General features: G+C 35.2%; 4 protein-coding genes across 4 annotated transcripts; 2 read left to right on the forward strand and 2 right to left on the reverse strand.

The window, feature by feature from the left end:
* Window positions 1–250: 250 nt before the first annotated feature.
* On the reverse strand, window positions 251–1479 carry LOC102668013 (protein MAIN-LIKE 1-like). Its single transcript, XM_006588094.1, has 3 exons — window positions 1255–1479; window positions 587–1168; window positions 251–424 (listed from the first exon to the last, which is right to left on the reverse strand). Exons 1-3 carry the CDS (start codon window positions 1477–1479, stop codon window positions 251–253), a joined length of 981 nt encoding a protein of 326 aa, XP_006588157.1.
* A 4547-nt stretch (window positions 1480–6026) lies between these two features.
* On the forward strand, window positions 6027–8308 carry LOC100787329 (trihelix transcription factor DF1). The gene is made up of 2 exons (XM_003533883.5): window positions 6027–6682; window positions 6847–8308. Exons 1-2 carry the CDS (start codon window positions 6453–6455, stop codon window positions 8087–8089), a joined length of 1473 nt encoding a protein of 490 aa, XP_003533931.1. The 5' UTR covers window positions 6027–6452; the 3' UTR covers window positions 8090–8308.
* Window positions 8309–11196: 2888 nt separating this feature from the next.
* LOC102668145 (uncharacterized) lies at window positions 11197–12025 on the reverse strand. The gene is made up of 2 exons (XM_006588095.1): window positions 11669–12025; window positions 11197–11565 (listed from the first exon to the last, which is right to left on the reverse strand). The coding sequence occupies exons 1-2, from the start codon at window positions 12023–12025 to the stop codon at window positions 11197–11199; spliced, it is 726 nt and encodes a 241-aa protein (XP_006588158.1).
* Window positions 12026–20192: 8167 nt separating this feature from the next.
* On the forward strand, window positions 20193–21242 carry LOC100789808 (uncharacterized). Its single transcript, XM_003533888.5, has one exon. The coding sequence runs from the start codon at window positions 20627–20629 to the stop codon at window positions 21194–21196; it is 570 nt and encodes a 189-aa protein (XP_003533936.1). The 5' UTR covers window positions 20193–20626; the 3' UTR covers window positions 21197–21242.
* Window positions 21243–21687: the final 445 nt, after the last annotated feature.

Genomic DNA, 21687 nt, shown 5'->3' on the forward strand with positions numbered 1-21687 from the left:
CCTGCCCAGGCACTAGACAAAGCTCACCCACAGCTAGTACGTGGTCCGCGAAATGCATCCACCTGTCATCCATATCATCATGTGACAATCGAGCACTAACATGCGACGGAGGGATGCTCTGAATGTAACCAAACTGTCGTAGCACCCTCTCCGGTCGAGCTGTGACCACCATAGGACCCCATCTCAGCTGACCCTGGAATGATGAAATCAACTCAAAGGCCCTAACCCCCCGATGCTCAGTGTAAGGCAACTAGGACACATCTGTGACGGTCAAAGCATCACAACGTGCCCTGTACGGTGCTCCTGTGATTCCCTTGATATGCGCTTTCGACGTCAGCCACCAGGAAGCACATGGGGACGTCTCTTGGTATGCATCATCTGTGACGCACTGATGCACACTAGAAAAGTGCTCATAGATCCAGCACTACAAAAAAAATGAGGTTAACATAACATAAAAACATGTTTAAATCATAATCGAACGTAACATATTTAAAAACACAAAATTTACCGGTAATAGAGTCAGGTACCCCGCAATCTGTCATGTGGTGGTCCTAGAAGCCTCATCTAACTGGTCATACATATGAACCAGCGCGGCAATTCCCCAAGCATAACCAACACTCTGACCCAGGTCGCGAAAAGCGTCTAGGTGCACCACATGAACATATGTTGCACTCTTATTAGCAAAAAGAGTGCAACCGACCAGGTGCAGCAGATAAGCACGAGCTGCTACAATCCACCGCCGGGCCTGACATCTCATCTCATAAATGTCTCGAACCCATCCCAGCTGTACGCATGTCCCACGTGATCGTGATGTCTCGGCTCTAGCCTCCTCAGCAGACACCTCAAGCAACTTGGTCAATAAAAATATCGCCTCCTCCGCAGAAAGAGCATGAAAGTTGTGCAACGCGCCAGTGATAGGCAAATGGAGGAGTGACGACACATCATCCAATGTGATCGTCAACTCTCCTACCGGAAGGTGGAAGGTGCTGGTCTCGCTGTGCCACCTCTCCACAAATGCAGATATAAGTCCAGGATCGCCAGTAACAACTGAACAATCGATCAGTGGACTTAATCCTGTGACACCAACCAATCCTTCAACCTCAAGCACTGGCCTCCCAATCAATGTCACTTTCCTCCCATGTGACACCAACTTCAAATCAGGACGTTCCTGATTTGAAGTACAAATTATACAATTATAAAAAAAATTAATGACAAACAAATCAACAATGATAAATAATTAACAAATTAAAATACTTGTCCACTCCAAACGGCGTGTGCAACATGGTCCGCAAATGATGTCAGCACTGATGGGTCACGTGGCCCACCTGGGAATCCCTCAGCATCATCAACATGTGACCTCTCAGCACCATCATCACCCTGTACGTTCGCAGTCATCTTAGGTGCATCCTCAGCCATATCAGGGACATCCTCAGCCATGTCAGGAACATCCTCAGCCATATCAGGTGCATCCGCAGTCATCTGATGAACCCGTTGCCTACGGGCTAATGCAGTAGGTCTACGCCTCTCGGGAACATCAACTGCATCATGGGATGTCTATCTCTGCCTATAAGTCTACCTATAGCACGATCTAAACCTTGTGTCCTAGCCATGATCTGCAAATCATGTGGAACACATATTTTTTTCGGACAAAACATACACAACTTTCTTTATAAAATAAAACAAGTTTATTTATAAAAAAAAATAAGACTAATTTAAATAAAATTATTTGAAAACACACACAACATAATTTTAAAAAAAATAAACAACTTCATTTATAAAAAAACACAACTAATGTAAAAATAATTAATTATCCACAACTTAATTTTAAAAAAAAAATAAACAACTTCATTTATAAAAAAACACAACTAATGTAAAAATAATTAATTATCCACAAGTTAATTTTAAAAAATAAACAACTTCATTTATAAAAAAACACAACTAATGTAAAAATAACTAATTAGTAAACATCCACAACTTAATTTTAAAAAAAAAATATACAACTTCATTTATAAAAAAAAACACAACTAATGTAAAAATAATTAATTAGGAAACATCCACAAATTAATTTATAAAAAAAACAACTTCATTTATAATAAAAAAAACAACTTTATTTATAAACAAAAAAACACAACTAAAATTATATATAAAAATAAAACAAAAATGGGAAAAAAATTTCAAAACATACACAACTTAATTTATATCATTTATAAAAAAAATAGTATTTAAAAAAAATTCCAAAACACACCCAACTTTATTTATAAAAATAAATAACTTCATTTATAAATAAAAAACATAACTAATTTAAAATTAAATAATTAGTAAAATACTCAACTAAAATCATATAAAAAATAAACAAAACCAATTAACAAAAATAACCAACTTAATTTATACAAATAAAAAACTTTATTTATAAATAAAATATACTAATTTAAAAAAAAAATAAACAAAAACACACACAACTTAATTTATAACAATAAACAACTTCATTTATAAACAAAACACAAATAATTTAAAAATAAATATTTAGTAAACATACACAATTTAAATTATAAAAAAAAACAACTTCATTTGTCATGAAAAAGTCAAACCTCATTTTTTTTATAAAATTTCAAAAACATGCACCTACTTAATTCATAAAAATAAAATAATCATTCATTTAAAAAAAACAATATTTTTTTTAAAAGAAACAAACTTTCGGAAGAAGTACTTCTTCCGGAAACTTTCCGGAAGAAGTGGTTCTTCCGGAACACTCAAAGGTCATCCGGAAGAACCCTTCTTCCAGAAATTTTCCGGAAGAATTACTTCTTCTGTAAAGTTTCTGGAAGAAGGTGTTCCGGAAGTTTTCCGGAAGAAGTGTTCTTCCGGATGACCTTTGGTTACTTCCGGAAGAACCCTTCTTTCGGAAAGTTTCCGGAACACCTTCTTCCGGAAGTTCCGGAAGAAGCTTTCACGGTTCTTCCGGAGGACGCCACCGTAACCTCCTTTCCCCATTTTTTCCGGCGTCTTCTACCCTAAGGTTCCACTACCCTAAGGTTCCATTATCCTACCCTAAATGCTACAACTATACTGCATAATAAAAGCAATGGCAAGTTAGGGACACCTACCTCGAAGGCAAACAACAAGTGGTTCGAGGAGAAGAAGAAGCACGCTGGTCTCGCGGAGAAGAAGAAGGGGGTGTTGGTCTCGCGGAAGAAGAAAAGAAGCAGCAGGCAGGAAGTGAGTGCTTCTTCCGGGAGGAGGGGCGCTTTTTAAAATTTTTACTTAAAAGGAAAAATGGCCCATTCACTAAAATTGCTGGGTGCACCAGCAATATTGGTGAGTGCACCTAGCATATCCCTCTCTGGGCCCTTATAAGAGATGAATGTGATGGCCTGCAAATTTGGATTAAAGTTAGGGAGTATGTTGTGTAAAGTATGAATATTTTTTTTTCATATTAGATGGCTTTCAAAATTATGTTAAAAATAAATATTAGATATTATAAATAACATAGACGCATAATTAATTTGGATGAAAATTTAAAATACATTAAAATGAAAAATATAAAAAAATATTTATATAATTTAAGGCTCTTCTTATTCCCACTATTTTAGTAGGCATTTTCTATATTCTTTTCTCTTTTGAAAGTGCATTTTACATACTATTCCCATAACTAACAAAAAAAGTTTCCATCTCAACAATCTTAAACTATCCTCTTTATTTTTAACCAACAAAAAAATCATTTTCAATCTACCATTTTTTTAACTTAAATTTCAATATTTTAAAATATTACCAATAATTAAAAAATATATCACAATTTAAGTTGTTGGTTGTAAGTTGTATTTTTTTTAATTAGCATTAATCAATTATTATAGAATTATATATCAACTATGAAAATAATTAGTTTAATTTTTTGCCATATGTTAAATAATGGATATTATGTTGGGTTTTTTTTATGTGAGTTCCTTTATGGTGGATTGGGCCATTCATTGTGTAGCCTATGAAGAAGCGCTTGGCTATTGCTAGTGAGTTAGTAAATTGACATCTCATTACTCAATTTTCACACATACAAACAACTCACTAAAAAAATGGGTAGTTTGCTCTCAAGACAATAACATAAAATTTTATCATAAGATAAAGTCTTTTGAATCCAAATATGAATAAATATGCACTCTGTTGATCTTTTTTTATTACATATAATGACTATAGACAATATTAGTCGTCATAAGTAATAGAGAGATCAAGAAATTATAGATTTTATGGGTATAAGCTATTGTAAGGTCTTATGGGTTCTATCTCTTAAAACCTAATTTAAGTATGATCCATTATTCCTACATCACATTGAAAATTTTCCAAACAAAAAAAAGTAACTTATTTCTTTATCTTATTAACCCTTGTTAGTCTAATTTTAGGGATGTTGGATTTCTCTATTCCATTGTTGATTTTCTTTAAGTATGATCCATTATCCCTACATCACATTTGATTTTCTTCTTTTATAAAAAATAAAATTAAAATTCTTATATGAAAAAAAGTAATCATTTAAATTAGAATCCAATAATAAACATGAAATCATGTACGTGTAAGTATCATGATTAAACTTTTAGTTAATTATGGATAGCTTAGTTGTACTTGTACATTGTAGTTCATGGGTCTCCTGTCCAGCTAAAAGCTTGTAAAGAGAGGGGATGAAAAAAGAGGCGATAAAGATAAAAAGCGGAAAAAGAGTTTAAGAAAACGACAAGACTGGACCTCGCGTGAAGAGTGTTGGAACGGTTTATGTAACTCAATTACAATTAGGATGAATGCTGTCATTTTCTACTGTAACAATGGATAGCATTTTCAAAATGAAATTCCAAAATTACTCAATCAACCAAATAACAATGGATTAAGATAAAATAAAAATATAAAAAGCATACCACGCCGATAAATTAGACTATCAACGATAGTCATAGATAAGGATGGTCACAGTTTCCAATCTCATCTGTAATATCTCCACTTGGTAGTAAAGTCCTGATTACCTTATGGCAATAACAAAACGAAAAGCTTCACTTTCACGGTAATTTAATTTCAACTCCTCGCCACTGCTTTTTTTTTTTTTTTTTGGGTACATATTCTAGGTTTGCTTTGCACTCCTTTTATTTTTTTTTTAATCTCTATCAATATTCAATGTTGTAGGAAAAGAATTAATATAGAAAAAAATTGCCAAGCATCAGGTATGATTAGACTGGGTGTCGCCGCTTTAGCTAGTAGTAGCTATAAATAAACATAATTAGTTGTCAATTGGACCATTCCCATTACTTTATCAGTTTATAATTCGTTATTAACGAACTCAATCTTTAATATAGTCACTCTTTTTGTGAGTGAAGTCACATCAACTCTAATAATTTCGAAACAATATATTTTTCAAAACAATTATTTATTATTGTTGGTCAATTATATCATCCTATCCCACAAACTGAAAGAGTGATGCGTGTTACCAGAGACCCAACTGTGCCCTAATTGGTACAATATGTGTTAGAAAAACCTATTACAGGAAGTGAGAGAGTGTGTTAGAAAAATTAAAAATAAAATCAAATTAGAATACATAAGAGTAACCATAGTTTCTTAGATAACTTTTGGAGTTAAATAGAATAATTTTATTTTTCAAATAGATGATTATAATTTATTCTTATTTCATAAATATGAAAAAAAAATTATTAAAAAAATGGGAGAGGAATGGATATTTTAGTTTTTTTACCGACAGGCAAAAATGCCGTCGTCGCTGGCAAGTTTATGGCACACGTAATTGTGATTTGTGTGTGGCGTGGGGCAAAGCCAGCAGAAACGTACAGAACAAGAATGTGGGCTCTGTGGGCCTTCTTCCCCTTACGAACCCAATTCCATTACCACACAATAATAAAAAAACAAGAAGAAAGAAGCCAACTTTTGCTTCGGCCACAAGTGTCCTTTTCCTTCTTCCCTCTTTCCCCGTTTTACCCCTTTCACACCCAGCAAGAGGATAAAAAAAGCCCACAAATATTGACCGTAGTTGTCAAATTTTAATTTGGCTCCCTGCGTGCAAAAGGTTAACAAACTTAGCACAAGTGGGTAAAATATTCTAATGACTTGTTGATAGGTATCTATCTGATCTTCTCACTCTCCCCCATTTCACTTCTTTTTATATTTCAAGTTTTGTTTTATAAATAATATATAATGTAACCCCCTATTATTATTATTATCATTATTCACCTTTCAAAGTTCAAAATGCTCTCCCTTGTTTAAACTTGTAAGTAACAATAATGGTATGGTAGAAGTAGTAGTCGCCCTTGAAATAGCACAAACAATACGAACTCTCCCCAACTCAAAACAACACACAAACTCCAGTTACTGAAATTACCCTTTTCCATTTTTTCCCCCTAAATTTCACCGACGCTGTCTTTTTTCTCTTTTGCCCTCACCCTTTTGAGAGTTTCATAGCTGTAACTTGGGTGTAACCGATGCTGGAAATCTCAACTTCACATGAAACCCCTCTAGAGAACGCGGACGGCGGCTCCGCGGCGGTCTCGGACGGGTCGAAAGCCGAGCACGGCGAGGACGATGACCGGAATCCCGCCGCGAACCGGTGGCCGAGAGAGGAGACAATGGCTTTGCTCAAGATAAGGTCCGAAATGGACGTTGCTTTCAAAGACGCAAACCTCAAAGCCCCTCTCTGGGAACAAGTCTCAAGGTCAGTTCCTTCTTTTGTTTCCCCTCTTTTCAACTAAAACCCCTTCTATCATTCCTTAATTAGTAATAATAATGTTACACATAAATGTATAATGTATAGTCTGCTGAACAATTTTGTTTTTGAATGAATTAATTAGAGGTTTGTATGTATGTGTATATATTCAGGAAATTATCGGAGCTAGGTTATAATAGGAGTGCGAAGAAGTGCAAGGAGAAATTCGAGAACATTTACAAGTACCATAGGAGAACTAAAGAAGGTCGTTTTGGAAAATCAAACGGTGCAAAAACTTACCGATTTTTCGAGCAATTGGAAGCTTTAGACGGAAACCACTCACTTCTTCCTCCGACAACAACCGTTGGTGATGATGTTGTCCTGAACGCGGTTCCGTGTTCGGTTAGTGCGGCGGCGCACGAGCATTCGAGTTCGACGACGTCGTGTTCGGGGAAGAAGAAGAGGAAGCTGACGCAGTTTCTGGAGGGGTTGATGAGGGAAGTGATAGAGAAGCAAGAGACGCTGCAGAGGAAGTTTGTGGAAGTGTTGGACAAGTGTGAAAAAGATCGAATGGCGAGGGAGGAAGCGTGGAAGAAGGAGGAGCTCGAAAGGATCAAGAAAGAACGCGAGCTTCTGGCTCAGGAAAGATCAATTGCTGCTGCCAAAGACGAAGTTGTTCTTGCTTTTCTTAGAAAGTTTGCAGAAGCAGAAGGCACGGTGCAGTTACTCGAGAAAATTCAGGTTCAAAACGACAAACAGAAAAACATGAAACAAAATGGCGGTAATGATAATGCTAATGGAGGTGGTGGTGTCACAGTTGTCACTGATATGGATAAACAAGAATGTGGAAATACTAATGTTCGTGTTAGTGTTGGGAATTTTGTGCACATGAGTAGTTCTCGTTGGCCGAAGGATGAAGTGGAGGCATTGATAAGGTTAAGGACTCAAATTGATGTGCAGGCACAATGGAATAATAATAACAATAACAATGATGGGTCTAAAGGGCCTCTTTGGGAGGAGATATCTTCGGCTATGAAGAGCCTTGGTTATGATCGAAGTGCAAAGAGGTGTAAAGAGAAATGGGAGAACATAAACAAATACTTCAAGAGGATAAAGGAGAAGAGCAAGAGGAAGCCTCAGGATTCCAAGACGTGTCCTTATTATCACCACCTTGAGGCTTTGTACAGTAAGAAGCCTAAGAAGGTGGATCATGGGAACGAGTTGAAGCCTGAGGAGCTGTTGATGCATATCATGGTGAGTCAAAGTCAAGAACAGCAACAAGAGATGCAGACTCAGACTCAGTCACCATCTGAAGATGCTGAGAGAGATCAGAATCAGGGAGATAATGAAGATCAAAGTGAGTATCAGACTCAGATGGTTGATAATAATAGTCCTTCCATTGCAATTATGAGTTAAAAAGCTTGGTTTCAAGAGATTCTTTCTTTAGTATGCTAAAATTGAACATCTTCTCTGATGACAACCAACGTGGGTTCCTTTGACTTTCCAACCATTCATCAACAAGAGCAGGAGAAGATTTCAATATTTCATTTTGTTGCTGGGTTTAGGTGGTAGTAAATACAAATCAATCTCAAGGGTGTTGTTTTTGTATGTATTACAGTACACTGTATTTTCCAATTTTCAATTCTTCATCGTTTTTTTTTCTTTTCTTTAGCGAACATGGTAGATGATACAAGGAACACCTGCACAGAGAAAGAGAGAGAGATTTACCTCTCAGTAAAAAACAAAGTCACTGGGCGTGTTATTTTAATATTAAAAACTTTTCCCTAGAAGTTTGTAAACCCATGTGTGATCAGGTGGGAAACGGTTGGATTTGTTTGCTTGTGAGAATAAACAATGGCACAGAGGTGAACAATGAACTGCAATGATAATGAGTTCGTTTTTGTATTGAGTTATAATAATAGTTTTACCATAAATTTATTTTTTAATCTTCTTTATAATTCATTTAGAAAAAAAAAAAAGAAATGTTGATAAATTATAAGTAAGAAGTGTTTAAAGGAAATGGATGTTTACTTGTCATTACTCTTTATCTTATCTTGCACTTTTTCTCTTCCTCTTATTTTTTCTTCCTTGTATTGTATCTTTCCAATTGTAAAATAAATGTATAAAGCATGTACAATGATATTTCTATTTTTATTTAAAGTAGCGAAATGGACGATTACATCTCGCGCGGGCATTGGCAATCGTGTTGGATGGATATGTTTGTGCATCTTACTTCTGGCCAAAGTTGTGCTTAACTCCTAACTTTTTGGGGTAAATGTAATCACTTAAGCATTATTGGCTCTGGCAAAGTAATAGGAAGCTCAAGTAATGAATTGAACGTCTCCAAATTAAAGTAGAATGGCATCTATCTTTCGTGAGAATATTTGGGAATTTATACACGAGTTTATACTCTAGTATTGACTGAATTTCCTTGCCTTCAGTATAAGTTGTGATCTACGTAATGATCTTGTTGACTCCAATTATCACGGTCGTTGGAGTAAATTTTGGGAAATGATTATTCATTTATTCTTACATTTTTATATTACTACAACAGTACTGTAATTCTAATTCCAATCGCATAAATTTCTCAATAAATACTTAAAAATGTTTTATTTCATAAACTAAAATTAATTTATGTACTTCAATTTTATAAAAATTTTCTCATTTAAGTTTTATGAAAACAAATTATAACTTACATAAATTAATTTTGAATAAAATTAATTCAATTTATCTTTTTATTCAAATAGAACTTCTTGTAAAGGGCTTTAATTATCCATTACAACTTGGGATTTGCTAGGGGCACCCAGCAGCATTGCTGGTGCACCCAGCAAATTTCCAAAATGGCAAAAATGCCCTTCAGCTTTTTTGCGAGGCGGAAGAAGGTTCTTCCGTGGATGCCCGCGGAACATTTCTTCCGCGAGTGTCAACGGAAGAAGAATTGCGGAAGAATCATCTTCCGTGGAACTTCGCGGAAGAACTTCTTCTGCCAGAGTCAACGGAAGAAGGTTCTTCCGTGGGTTACCACGGAAGATGGTTCTTCCGTGGGTTAATTAGTTAAATTATTTTGTTAATTTTAAGATTATTTGGTATTAGTTAAATGATATTTTCCTCTCACAAGTTGACCAATGGCCGATTCTTGTATGCACCGCATGATATGTGTTGGTCACTTTTTTCCTCAAATTATTTACAGTAAAATTCATTTTGGACTCGTCGTTCTTCACAGTTACACACACTCTAGTCACACACTTCTTCCTCTCTCCATTTCTCTAACTCTGACCATGCAATTGGCGTTGGTCTCATTGCATTGTCTGTAGAAATGACGAACAAGGCCAAAGGAAAAGGCAAGGAGGTCGCTGGAAAAGGTTCTGCCGGCAAGCACAAGGGCGCCTTCGACGATGACAAGACCGGTGGCGTCCAAAAGAGAAACAAGCGAGGTGTCCTTCAGTTATTTCTGACGACGAATTAAATGCCGCGCCAAGAAGGATGAACATGCCAGATAAAGGCCAGAGTAGCAGGTCACATGTCGTCCCTCAAGAGGAAATGTTGGCCCGAAACTAACTTTTTTGAGTTTTGGGCCTTCCGTTGGAGGCCTTGTTCGAATGAACCGGTGTCTCTTGTTATTTTTTTTGGATTCGTTGATGTGCAAACATGAGACAGGCCACCTTTGGAGAGTCTCACGGCTTTCCCAGATAATTTAAAAAAAACCTCAAACAGGGGTACTTAGGCAAGTTTACATGGGCCGAAACTAACTTTTTTGAGTTTTGGGCCTTCCGTTGCAGGCCTTGTTCGAATGAACCGGTGTCTCCTGTTATTTTTTTTGGATTCGTTGATGTGCAAACATGAGACAGGCCACCTTTGGAGAATCTCACGGCTTTCCCAAATAATTTTAAAAAAAACCCCGAACAGGGGTACTTAGGCAAGTTTACATGGCCCGAAACTAACTTTTTTGAGTTTTGGGCCTTCCGTTGCAGGCCTTTTTCGAATGAACCGGTGTCTCCTGTTATTTTTTTTGGATTCGTTGACGTGCAAACATGAGACAGGCCACCTTTGGAGAGTCTCACGGCTTTCCCAGATAATTTTAAAAAAACTGCGAACAGGGGTAATTAGGCAAGTTTCATGGCCCGAAACTAACTTTTTGAGTTTTGGGCCTTCCGTTGCAGGCCCTTTTCGAATGAACCGGTGTCTCCTGTTATTTTTTTTGGATTCGTTGACGTGCAAACATGAGATAGGCCACCTTTGGAGAGTCTCACGGCTTTCCCAGATAATTTAAAAAAAACCGCGAACATGGGTACTTAGGCAAGTTTACATGGCCCGAAACCAACCTTTTTCTCAGACGACAATGACTGATGTGACTCGACAGTGAACGACTTGACATAAGGTTGCTTTAGTTTTACGCTTCACAATGTAAAATAGTCACGGGTCTGGTAAAAGGGAAGCCATGTGCCTGGCTGGGCCATTTATATAAATGATAGATGGGGATGTCCATGGTACTCAACAACAACTAGTATTCAGAGTTTGTCAAGTTAATTTTCGATAAACAATGGCATTCTTAGGAGAGACTTTGTCCCAGACGATCGTGAACTCGAGGTTGGCATTAATTTTTGATAAACAATGGCATTCTTAGCCAGCGGCCCAAATGAATGCAGCGCTCCAGTAATCGGGATGTGCAGGAGCGACGAAACGTCGTCTAGAGTGATCGTCATCTCCCCTACTGGGAGGTGGAAGCTGCTCGTCTCCCTAAGCCACCTCTCAACAAAGGCGGATATGAGTCTAGGATCAGTGGTGATCACAGAACACCTGATCAATGAATCCAATCCGGTGGCCGCAATCATACCTTTGATCTCAGCAGCCGGTCTCCAAAATTTATCTACTTTCCTACCATGGGAGACCAACTTGAGATCGGGTCACTCCTAAATTGAATAACAATTTATAAATTTGTGTATTTCAAAATTAAAGAAATTACTTTCTAATTACTGGAATAAAATATGTACGTACCTGTCCACGCCATATGCTGTGTGCCACATGATCAACAAATCCTATCAAAACAGATGGATCGCGTGGCCCACCGGGGAACCCCTCATCATCAGCAGCTATCCCATCACTAGCCACTCCATCCGACTCAGCAGCATCGACAACTCCTGTCCTCTCTGGGCTACCATCAGAGGCATCAGGGACATCCTCAGCCAACTGAGGAACATCCTCAGCCACATCCTCAGCCATCTGGGTAACCCGTTGCCTACGTGCTGAGGCAGTGGGCCTACGACGGCGAGGAACATCCTCAGCCACATCCTGACTAAGGTCTCTGGCTCTACCTGTGCCTAGCACACGACGTAGACCTCGTGTTCTAACCATGATCTGAAATCATGAAGAACATTTACTTTTATTCGTCAAATTAAACACTCAAATAATTTGTATAACAAAGCTTTCGAATCCTAACTAATCCGCATAATTTATCCAAATCCACAGATTATATATTTAGTTCAACATAATTTATCCAAATAATTGACATAAAAATGCATATATAACAAATGCATATATAAATCACACCAAATATAATTTCTAATAGTCAACAGAATTCTAATAGTCATTTTGAATATAGTTTCTCACAGCGGTTGCTTGAATACTATATCAATTAGGTTTAATCAGCATTAACTAAGATTCCAGATTTCAAAATGTCAATTGCTTAATTAAGATGGTAATTTCTCACAGCAGTTTGTTGAATATATCAATTAGGTGAATTAGTGTTTAGAACATAGTCATAGGTGGTAATTTCAAAATGAGTAATTATTTCTCTCACTAGCTAGCAATAGCATGTAATCATAGTCTATGGATTACTTTTTTAACTTTTAGCCATACAATTTGCTGACTAATAAGTGGCAATCAGAGCAATTCAAAATACCTAGTCGGAGCAGTCTCGATGATCGAGTGAACTTTACTTAAGTGGGATGTTGCAACTTTTCATGATTTTGGTGAATTAGTGCTTGGTGGTTCTTTTATGAAGAAGGAAGAAATGAGTGTGGTCTTTCAGTTTCAATATTATGAATTTAGATGGTAGGCATGTTGGGAGAGGCTGTTTGACTAATAGTTTTGGATTACATAATTTCATTTATAGAATTTAAGAGAATTTTTTTTCCATAGGGTATACTTTATCCTCTTCTTGCACAATCTATGATTGTAGTATATAAAACATGGTTAGAGAGGGTAAATTATTACATTTTTTAAATACTTTTAGTAGGATTGGATTGATGGGGAGTTTGAGCCACTTGTGGTAGCCTGGTAGGCATTAGATTCACAACTCCATGCTGCCATGTACCAAAGAAAAGGATGATTAGAAGATGTGCTTTTCTAGAGTATCTTTTATACTATTTAAAGCTATTTTATATTCTTACAAGTACAAGCTAGTCAAGTTGGTTGGAATTTATGTTTTTATGTGGTGCGGTGTGCTAGCTAATTTTTATGGATCATGCAAATTTTGTTTTAGACTTGTTTTAACATTGGTTGACCCGCGCTCATTGTCTATAAGACACTCGTGCCAACCAATATAGTTGCCATTCTCTTTAAATTTTAAAAGCACACTACCGCTTTCTCTAGTTCTTATTTTTAAAGAATCACTACTCGATCTTAAGCTGGTAACAATAATTCAACTTCGATGATTCATGTTTGATCAACATAACTCAGTGCATGTTTAGCTTGACATCCATGATTCATGTTTGATCAAATTTTGATATCAACATGTATCAAAAGCAACTAAAATTTGTTTCTATGATTCATATTTGAGTTGTAATTGTTAGCTAATTGACAACCACAGTGCCTTAGCTGAATACCATTAGCTAATTGACAACCACACTGCCCACAACTTAGCTTCATTAATTATCCAACTCAAATCACACCAAATTGTAATTCAATTTACACCAAATATTTGATATCAACATGTATCAAAAGCAACTAAAATTTGTTTCTATGATTCATATTTGAGTTGTAATTGTTAGCTAATTGACAACCACATTGCCTTAGCTGAATACCATTAGCTAATTGACAACCACACTGCCCACAACTTAGCTTCATTAATCATCCAACTCAAATCACACCAAATTGTAATTCAATTTACACCAAATATTTGTATCAACATGTATCAAAAGCAACTAAAATTTGTTTCTATGATTCATATTTGAGTTGAAATTGTTAGCTAATTGACAACCACAGTGCCTTAGCTGAATACCATTAGCTAATTGACAACCACACTGCCCACAACTTAGCTTCATTAATCATCCAACTCAAATCACACCAAATTGTAATTCAATTTACACATATACATGCATATTTAAATCACACCAAATATAATATCAATTTACACATACAAATGCATATATAAATAACACAAACTAAATAGTAATATGAACAAAAGATGGTTCTGGAATAATTTAAAAAAAAATCCAAAATTCTATAAAACAAGTACTCGCGGAAGAAGGTTCTTCCGCAGGAAGGAAAAGCACTCCCACGAAAGAACCTTTCTTCCGCCTGACCTCCAACGGCACCCAGACACGCGCGGAAGAAACGAACCTTCCGCGGAAGAAGGCTTGTCTTCAACCTCGCGCAACCAAAACCATCAAAAACCTAACCAGACCAAGCATGTCTTCTACCCTATGGCCATCAAAAGCGATTAAAGGAGAAAAATGAGGTTAGAACACTAACCTATAGGGCGTAACGCGAATGCTTCAAAGCTTCAAATGCCGGCAATGGAGGACGACGCGCGCGGAGAAGAAGACTTAGACGCGGGGAGACACTGCTGCACGCGTGGAGCTCTAGTCGCGGAAGAAGAAGAACTCGAAGGTGAAGAAGCTTTGGGTCGCGGAAGAAGAAGAAGAAATCGAAGGAGGAAGAAGAAGGCTTTTGGTCGCGGAAGAAAGTTTCAAACAAAACGGGGGAAAGGATTTTTTATTAAAAAAATTTAATTTATTAATTTTATTATAAGGGGCAATTGTGTAACTTCACATAATTGCTGGGTGCACCAGCCATTTTGTTGGGTGCACCTAGCAATAGCCTTACAACTTATAAGGAGCATTCATGTCAAAGCCTAGAAGAAAGAAGAACCCACAAGGATTAAGATAAAATATATCTCGACTTCATTTATTTTTTATAGGATTTGATATATGATAAAAAAATATTTTTGTAAAGAAAATCTCAGACACAAGATATTAGATCTTAAATGTCATCTCAATGTATCAGATAATGACTTTATCGGCCTATCATGTGTAACATTAGACACAAATTCTTTAAGGCATGGTCTGATAAAACATCAAATATGGAATACTTAGCATAATATGTAACTTTTAACATTTGCATTATTTACATCTAATTAGAATAATTAAGCGTCTTGATTTGTCTTTAAGATAAAATGTTTTTTTACTCTAGATCGTGCTATATGAACATGTAATGACTCTTTTTATTTTAGGGAATAATGAATATATGATAATAGATTTAAAGTGGTTGCTTTTTAAACAAGATAAAAACACAAATCAAAACTTAACGGTAAAGAAACTAAAACTAAAAGTTACTATATTAATAAAGAACAAAATTATGAGTAAGATGTAATATGAATGATGCTAATTTTTCGATAATATACCATACCGATTAACTTATAACATTTTCTTTGAGGGGTCAAATATAAAAATTAAATTAGACTATTTTTTTAATTAACATATTAAATGTAACCAACAACTAAAAAAAATTATAATAATTTATCACATATAACAAAATAAGATTATAATGGTGTCGAGGAAAGAAAAGAGATTTAGTTTTAAAATTCATTGTAGCAATTCTAATGATACAAATATTTATTTTATTTAAATATCATATTTGAAGCTTTAAAAGTAAAATTGACACTAAAATTTGGCAAGGCAAAATTTATTTTTTTAACCTAATAATAACAATTCATTCTCTGCTTCAAAATATGAAATAATATTCTTTCAATTTTTTTTAAAGAAACATTTAGAAAAAAATAGAAACCTTAAAATGGTTTATACTTTTTGGGACCTTATCTATCTTGATTTGTGATTATTGCTGCTCTTATTTCATTGTGTAAAAAATAAGAAGCATCATGTACACTGTATAATAGACAAAGTCAATCGTGGACATGTCTTGAAATGTAGTGCCAGCTAGAGGAAAATGCACAGTATGCAAAAGGTAAAAAAATATATTTTAAATAAATAAGTGAAGATGAAATTAAGAAAATAATAAAGTCAGCAAGCTTATTTCCATGGTAAAAAAAGGTAAAAGAATTTTAAGTAACTTCTGAAAATAAGTTATAAATTATATTAAAATAAGTTCGTATACTTTAAAAAAAAAGTACATTTTGATCAAACTAGCTTACGAACACCTAGTCAAATAGTTTATAAGCTACTTTATAATATTTTTTTGGAAATTTTAACATGTCATAATTTTTTTTTTACCGTGAACAAATATGGACATCACGGAGGAGCATTTCGACCTTTGTTGAGCAAAAGTGGATCCTGGACAATGTTTTAGTGGCCACTGCTTCACAAGTGCATTGCGGAGGACCAATCGGCCTTTGTTGAGCAAAGGTCGATCCTGGACAATGTTTTAGTGGCCACGAAAATAATTCACAACATGAAATGTAGGAGGAGGTGGCTCTGAAAATAGACATTAACAAAGAAAATGACCATGTTGACTAGGGCTATATGAGAGCATTATGCTTAAGATGGGTTCTGATGTGAAGTGGGTGAACTGAATGTCCATGTGCATTGAGTCAAGAAGGTAGAAGCTTGTGGGAATCTCCATGGGGTTGAGGATTTGTAGAGGTGCATCCGTGGTGAGTCACTTGTTCGCGGATGATAGTTTTTTGTTCTAATGAAAAGGAATGTTTGGCAATGAAGAATATCCTTCAAACATATGAGGCAGCTTCCGATCAAGCTATTAATCTAGCGAAATCAGAGGTTTTCTACTGCAAAAATGTTCCCTTGCCCCAACGTAATATGATTTCATCTACCCTAGGTGTTACCAAAGACCTTGGGTCAGGTAAATACCTTGGGATACCATCTCTTATTGGGAGAAGTAGGAGGAGTGTGTTTGGATATATCCGGGACAGAGTTTGGAAGAAGATTCAAATCTGGAATGGTAAGAATCTATCGAGAGCGGGGAAAGAAGTCTTAATCAAATCGTTTCTTCAACCAATTCTAAGCTATTGTATGAGTGCTTTCTTATTGCCCGAGTCCATTGGTGATGAGATTCAGCGGAAGCTCAATTCTTTCTATTGGGGTTCTGGACAAAGAAACAGGAGAGGGATAAACTGGATGAGCTGGATGTTGGGTTTTTTGGACTCCCATAAAAATACAAATGAGAAATGAGAAGACTCATTTTGTCTCACTTATTTAAGTAGAGAGGGTCTGATTAAGGTGAGAGATGGATTTATTTGAGAGAGAAAAACAGTTAAAAACATTAAGAGAAAAAAGAGAAGAAAAATTATTGTGATTTTAGTATTGAGGGTTAAATTGGATGAGGTGAGAGAATCTTACAACGAGAAATATGAGATTTCAATCTAGCTATGCTGGGTAAGTAGGGGTGGAGGTTACTATCAAATCCAAGTACTTTGGTGGTCAAAACTCAAAACTCTAATAGTAAACTAGATGGTAGATGGGGTGGAGAGTCTGAAGGAGTTAATCTTTAAATGCGCTAGAGCCTTTTCTGACCAACATGGATAACTTTTCTTGATGATTTTATGGAGCATATGCAAGAGTCATAATGTTAAATTGTGGGAGAATAAAAAAGTGAGACCCCAAGGCAGATATCATGCATGGCAAAGGAGGTTCTGGATAGTTGGAGAAAGCCAAATTAGCACATTGAGCAGGCCCATGCTAGGAAGGAAACAGGAGATGATCATGTTTGGAGAGCTCCTGAGACAGGCAGACTCAAGTGTAATTTGGACGCTTCACTGCATGCAGATCATGGGAGTATGGGGATGGGAATGTGCATTTGAGATGATAGAGGGGAGTTTGTTCGGGCTTGAACGAACTTCAAGAAGTTTCTACCTCTTCCACATGAGACTGAAGCAGTGGCGCTACTGGTGGCAATTAAATGGTTAAAATAGTTGCAGATGGAGAATGTCGTGATCGAGCTAGATCACCACCCAACTTCTAGTTTATGCAATAAACAACAGTAGGGAACATTTATCAGAGTTTGGAAGCATTGTTCAACAATGTAAACCCCTGGCCTGTTAAATTTTTTGCCAAATGTTAGGATTGGCATTGTGAGGAGACAAACAAACATGGTTGCTCATAGTTTAGCTAGGATTTCATGTTTACATGCTAGTCCCAAGGTCTTTAGCAGGATACCCAACTTTATTGCTGATTACATTTTAAGGGAAATGAACCAAGCCTTTGGATTTAAAAAAAATAAAATTGGCATCACGAAAGTAAATTAACTTTCAAGAAATCAATTTACACCTTGCAAATAATTTTAAAAGGTATGTTAGTTCATTAATTTTAAAAGGCTTAATCATTTTTGATTCATTATGTTTTACATATGTTTCATTTTGGTGCATTAAATTTTAAAAGTTTTATTATGATTTTTTATTTTTTAAAATGTATCATTTTGTTTCTTTTTTTAATTTTTCTTTAAAAATATTAATATTTTATGTAAAGAATCAAAATGAAACTTTTAAAACTTAATATATTAAAGTGAAAGAACTGCGAAACATAATGGATCAAAAGTGACATTAAATTTTTTAAAATAATTAACTTTACATAGTAACGACTAAAAAACATTAATATCTTTAATTTTTTTAAAGAAAATAAATAATTAAAAATATCATCATCTCCTCGAATTTCTTTCAGATATAAAAAGGTTAAAAATAGAGTACCACACAGAAAAAACAATATCAATACATAATCTTACTAGAACCATCGAAAATTCATATACTTCTTAGTGAAAAATCAAAACCTTTCATATGTTATTGGAAATAGAAACATGAGAGATAGTAAGAGTTGTTTTTGATAAAAAAAAAAGTATATGATCCTAAATTGCCAAATAACTCAGTTTTGAATGAGGAAGTCACCGTGTGTCTCTTTGTGAGATTTGTCTACAATGAGGGGCCAAATGGTGCATTTCATTGCAAGATGATTTTGACTGACATGATCGGTAAAATCTCATCCACAACCTGACATTGTTGGTCTTCATTTTCACCTTCGTCAATGCGCTACTATCGGATGCGACGATGAGACGATTGTTGTCGTTAGTTGAGGCGACAATTTTAGTTGTGTAAGGAGATTGTGGAGGAGACATAAGCATGGCAGGACAACACTCTTTTTGGGTTGACGAAAGGAGAAAAATTTCTTAATGGTGTTATTGAGAATAATTGGTCAAAGAAATTATTATTATTATTAAATGATTAAATTCAATGAATGAATAAATAATAATAATAATAATAATAATAATAATAATAATAATAATAATAATAATAATAATAATAATAATACCAACTAAAGTAATTATAAAATATAATGGACCAAAAATAACATTAAATCATTTTAAAACAATGCCATCATTGCTCACTCATCGTTCTCCTCTCATTACTCTAACCGTTCGATTATTTCAGTTTGAATATAGAATCTAATCAACCTATTGATCGAGATCCCCAACACTTCGTTTTTAGATCCCCAACACTTCGTTTTTATTCAACACTAACATGCTTTAACATACTCTATTTGCTCTCTTTTATATAAAGAAAACTGTTTTCATATTTATTAATAAAATTAAAATTGTTAAATTATATCATTCCTATTTAAAAAATAAATATTTTATTAAACTATCTTTCATTCTAACTTGATATCAAACATAAGCTTCCTATTAAATTAAAGATATTTTAAAGATAATTTTATTAAATAAAAAAAATAGTTGAATTTTACTTGTATCTCATTCTCATATCTTTTGATATTTATGGCCACTCTGCCTTGGACATGGATTAAGAAAATTTAATGGAACTAAAAATTATTATATTTAAACTAAAATATCTTTATTTAATACCTTAATCTTTAATACTTATATCATTAGTAGTGAATATTAAATAAAGATATATATGAGAAAATTTCATAAAATAAAGAATGTACACATATAAGATAAGATAACTTGAATGAAAAAACTACATTTACACTATTTTAAAAGATCAACAATACTAAATAGATAAAATTAGTTTTTTCTTCTTAGTATACGATCTAATCTGGTCAGACATACACCCTAATGCATATTTCTTAACGCTGAAGTATCCTGAATAGTTGAAAATTTTGTGATGTTTTGGATTGGATTAGACTTTAAAATCCTAAAATATCAATTGTTTAGAAAAAAATAAAGAAGCTAAAACACCAAAAAAATATAAAAAAATGTAGTATTTGAATTTTATTTTTTACTTTTAAAAGATGGAGGAAGTAAAGCACCTCCCATCAGTCAACAATCTTTAAATATAATTAAATTAAAGCGAAATAAAAATATAAGTAAACACAATTCTAATAAATTAATTCTATTTCATATTCTCAAGTTAAAAAAAGTAAATACTAGTGCTAAACAAAATGAGGTCAATGAAATTTGAGATAATTCATTACACCGTCTATGTAAAAGTTTTTTTACCAACCTAAGTGGCTAAGTTACCGAGACCAGTGTTACTGTGACAACAAGCATGAGTAAGACTATATTTTAATTTTTAGAATCTTAGACCATTAATTAAGTTTTTTTTAAAAAATATATCATATAAAAATGTAAAAAATCATAAACAACATAATATTTTACCTTTCAATCAAGATATTATTTAACATATGCATAGCTTAAAAGCCTATGGATTGGGAGGTAGTAGTATAAGAGTATAGGAGTAGCAATAATAACCCGGGCGAAGAAATGTGGCGACGTTCTTGTCGGGACAAGGACAAGGGAAGAGGTTAGCTTCCATCCATGGCAGAGTACGAAAGGAGCATCCAGCACCAGTCGAAAGAAACAGCCTTCCAGGCCCTGAACACCATAATCCAGCTCCACTTCGAGAAAACCCTGGAGAAGAAGCGTGCCATCGACCTCCAGAAGAAGGAGCTCTACAAGCTCTTCCAGATATTCTTCATCTTCCTGGGCCTCGTCTTCCTGGTCCTGGCCCAGTCCCCCCGCCTCCAATGCCGCCACTGCTGGATCCCCATCACCCTCCTCTCCATCGCCCACCTCATCTTCTACGTCTCCGTCGCCCAAACCCTAAGGTGCATCAACGCCTTCAAGTACCAGCGCCGCTGCCACAAGCTCACCCTCGGCTTGGCCACCGAGAAACTCAGGGACATCAAGATCAGAATCGCCGCCGCCTCCGCCGCCGATGCCGACTACGATTCCGTTGTTGCCGACGACGAGTTCGAGATTCACTACCAGGAACCCCCTGAGACCTATTTCGGAAAGTTTAAGAGGAATTGGGCTCTGCATTTTGGCTTCTTGATCTTGATCTACGCTTTTATGATCTCTTCCTCTGTCGTTCTTCTTTGCTTTTAATTTCCACTTCAGTGTTAGTTCTGGAATCAAATCCATTCTCTTATCATTCGTTCTGTGCATTTTTTATTTATTTTAGCATTAACAGTCATTTACCGAGAAACGGTTAGATCCGTAGATTGCTATGGCCAGTCAAAAGGTCTATATTGCTTTATAGTAAGTAGCCTATGGTTATGAGTATATTCTATTCTCTATCAAGTGTTTGAAATGTCAATCGTCGAATTCGAATCCAGGACTTGATCTTTCTTTTGTAGCCTTGAAATATCATAAAAAATATATCTTTTGTGTGCTTGTCTTTTGCCAAACTAGTGCAACAAAAGGAGCAATGAATGAGGCCATCTATCTCAAATTGGTGTAAAAGAAACCACTTTTTAAGCTGTGAATCACTTCAACTTCCATATCGATACATTTAAGATAGCGTTTACTCAATCAGTTACGAATTAATGCATAAATTCTGTTCTATATTTAATACATTGAAAATAGAATTTAATTTT

Source organism: Glycine max, chromosome 9 (genome assembly GCF_000004515.6).
Source record: "Glycine max cultivar Williams 82 chromosome 9, Glycine_max_v4.0, whole genome shotgun sequence".
Classification (NCBI taxonomy): Eukaryota; Viridiplantae; Streptophyta; class Magnoliopsida; order Fabales; family Fabaceae; genus Glycine; species Glycine max.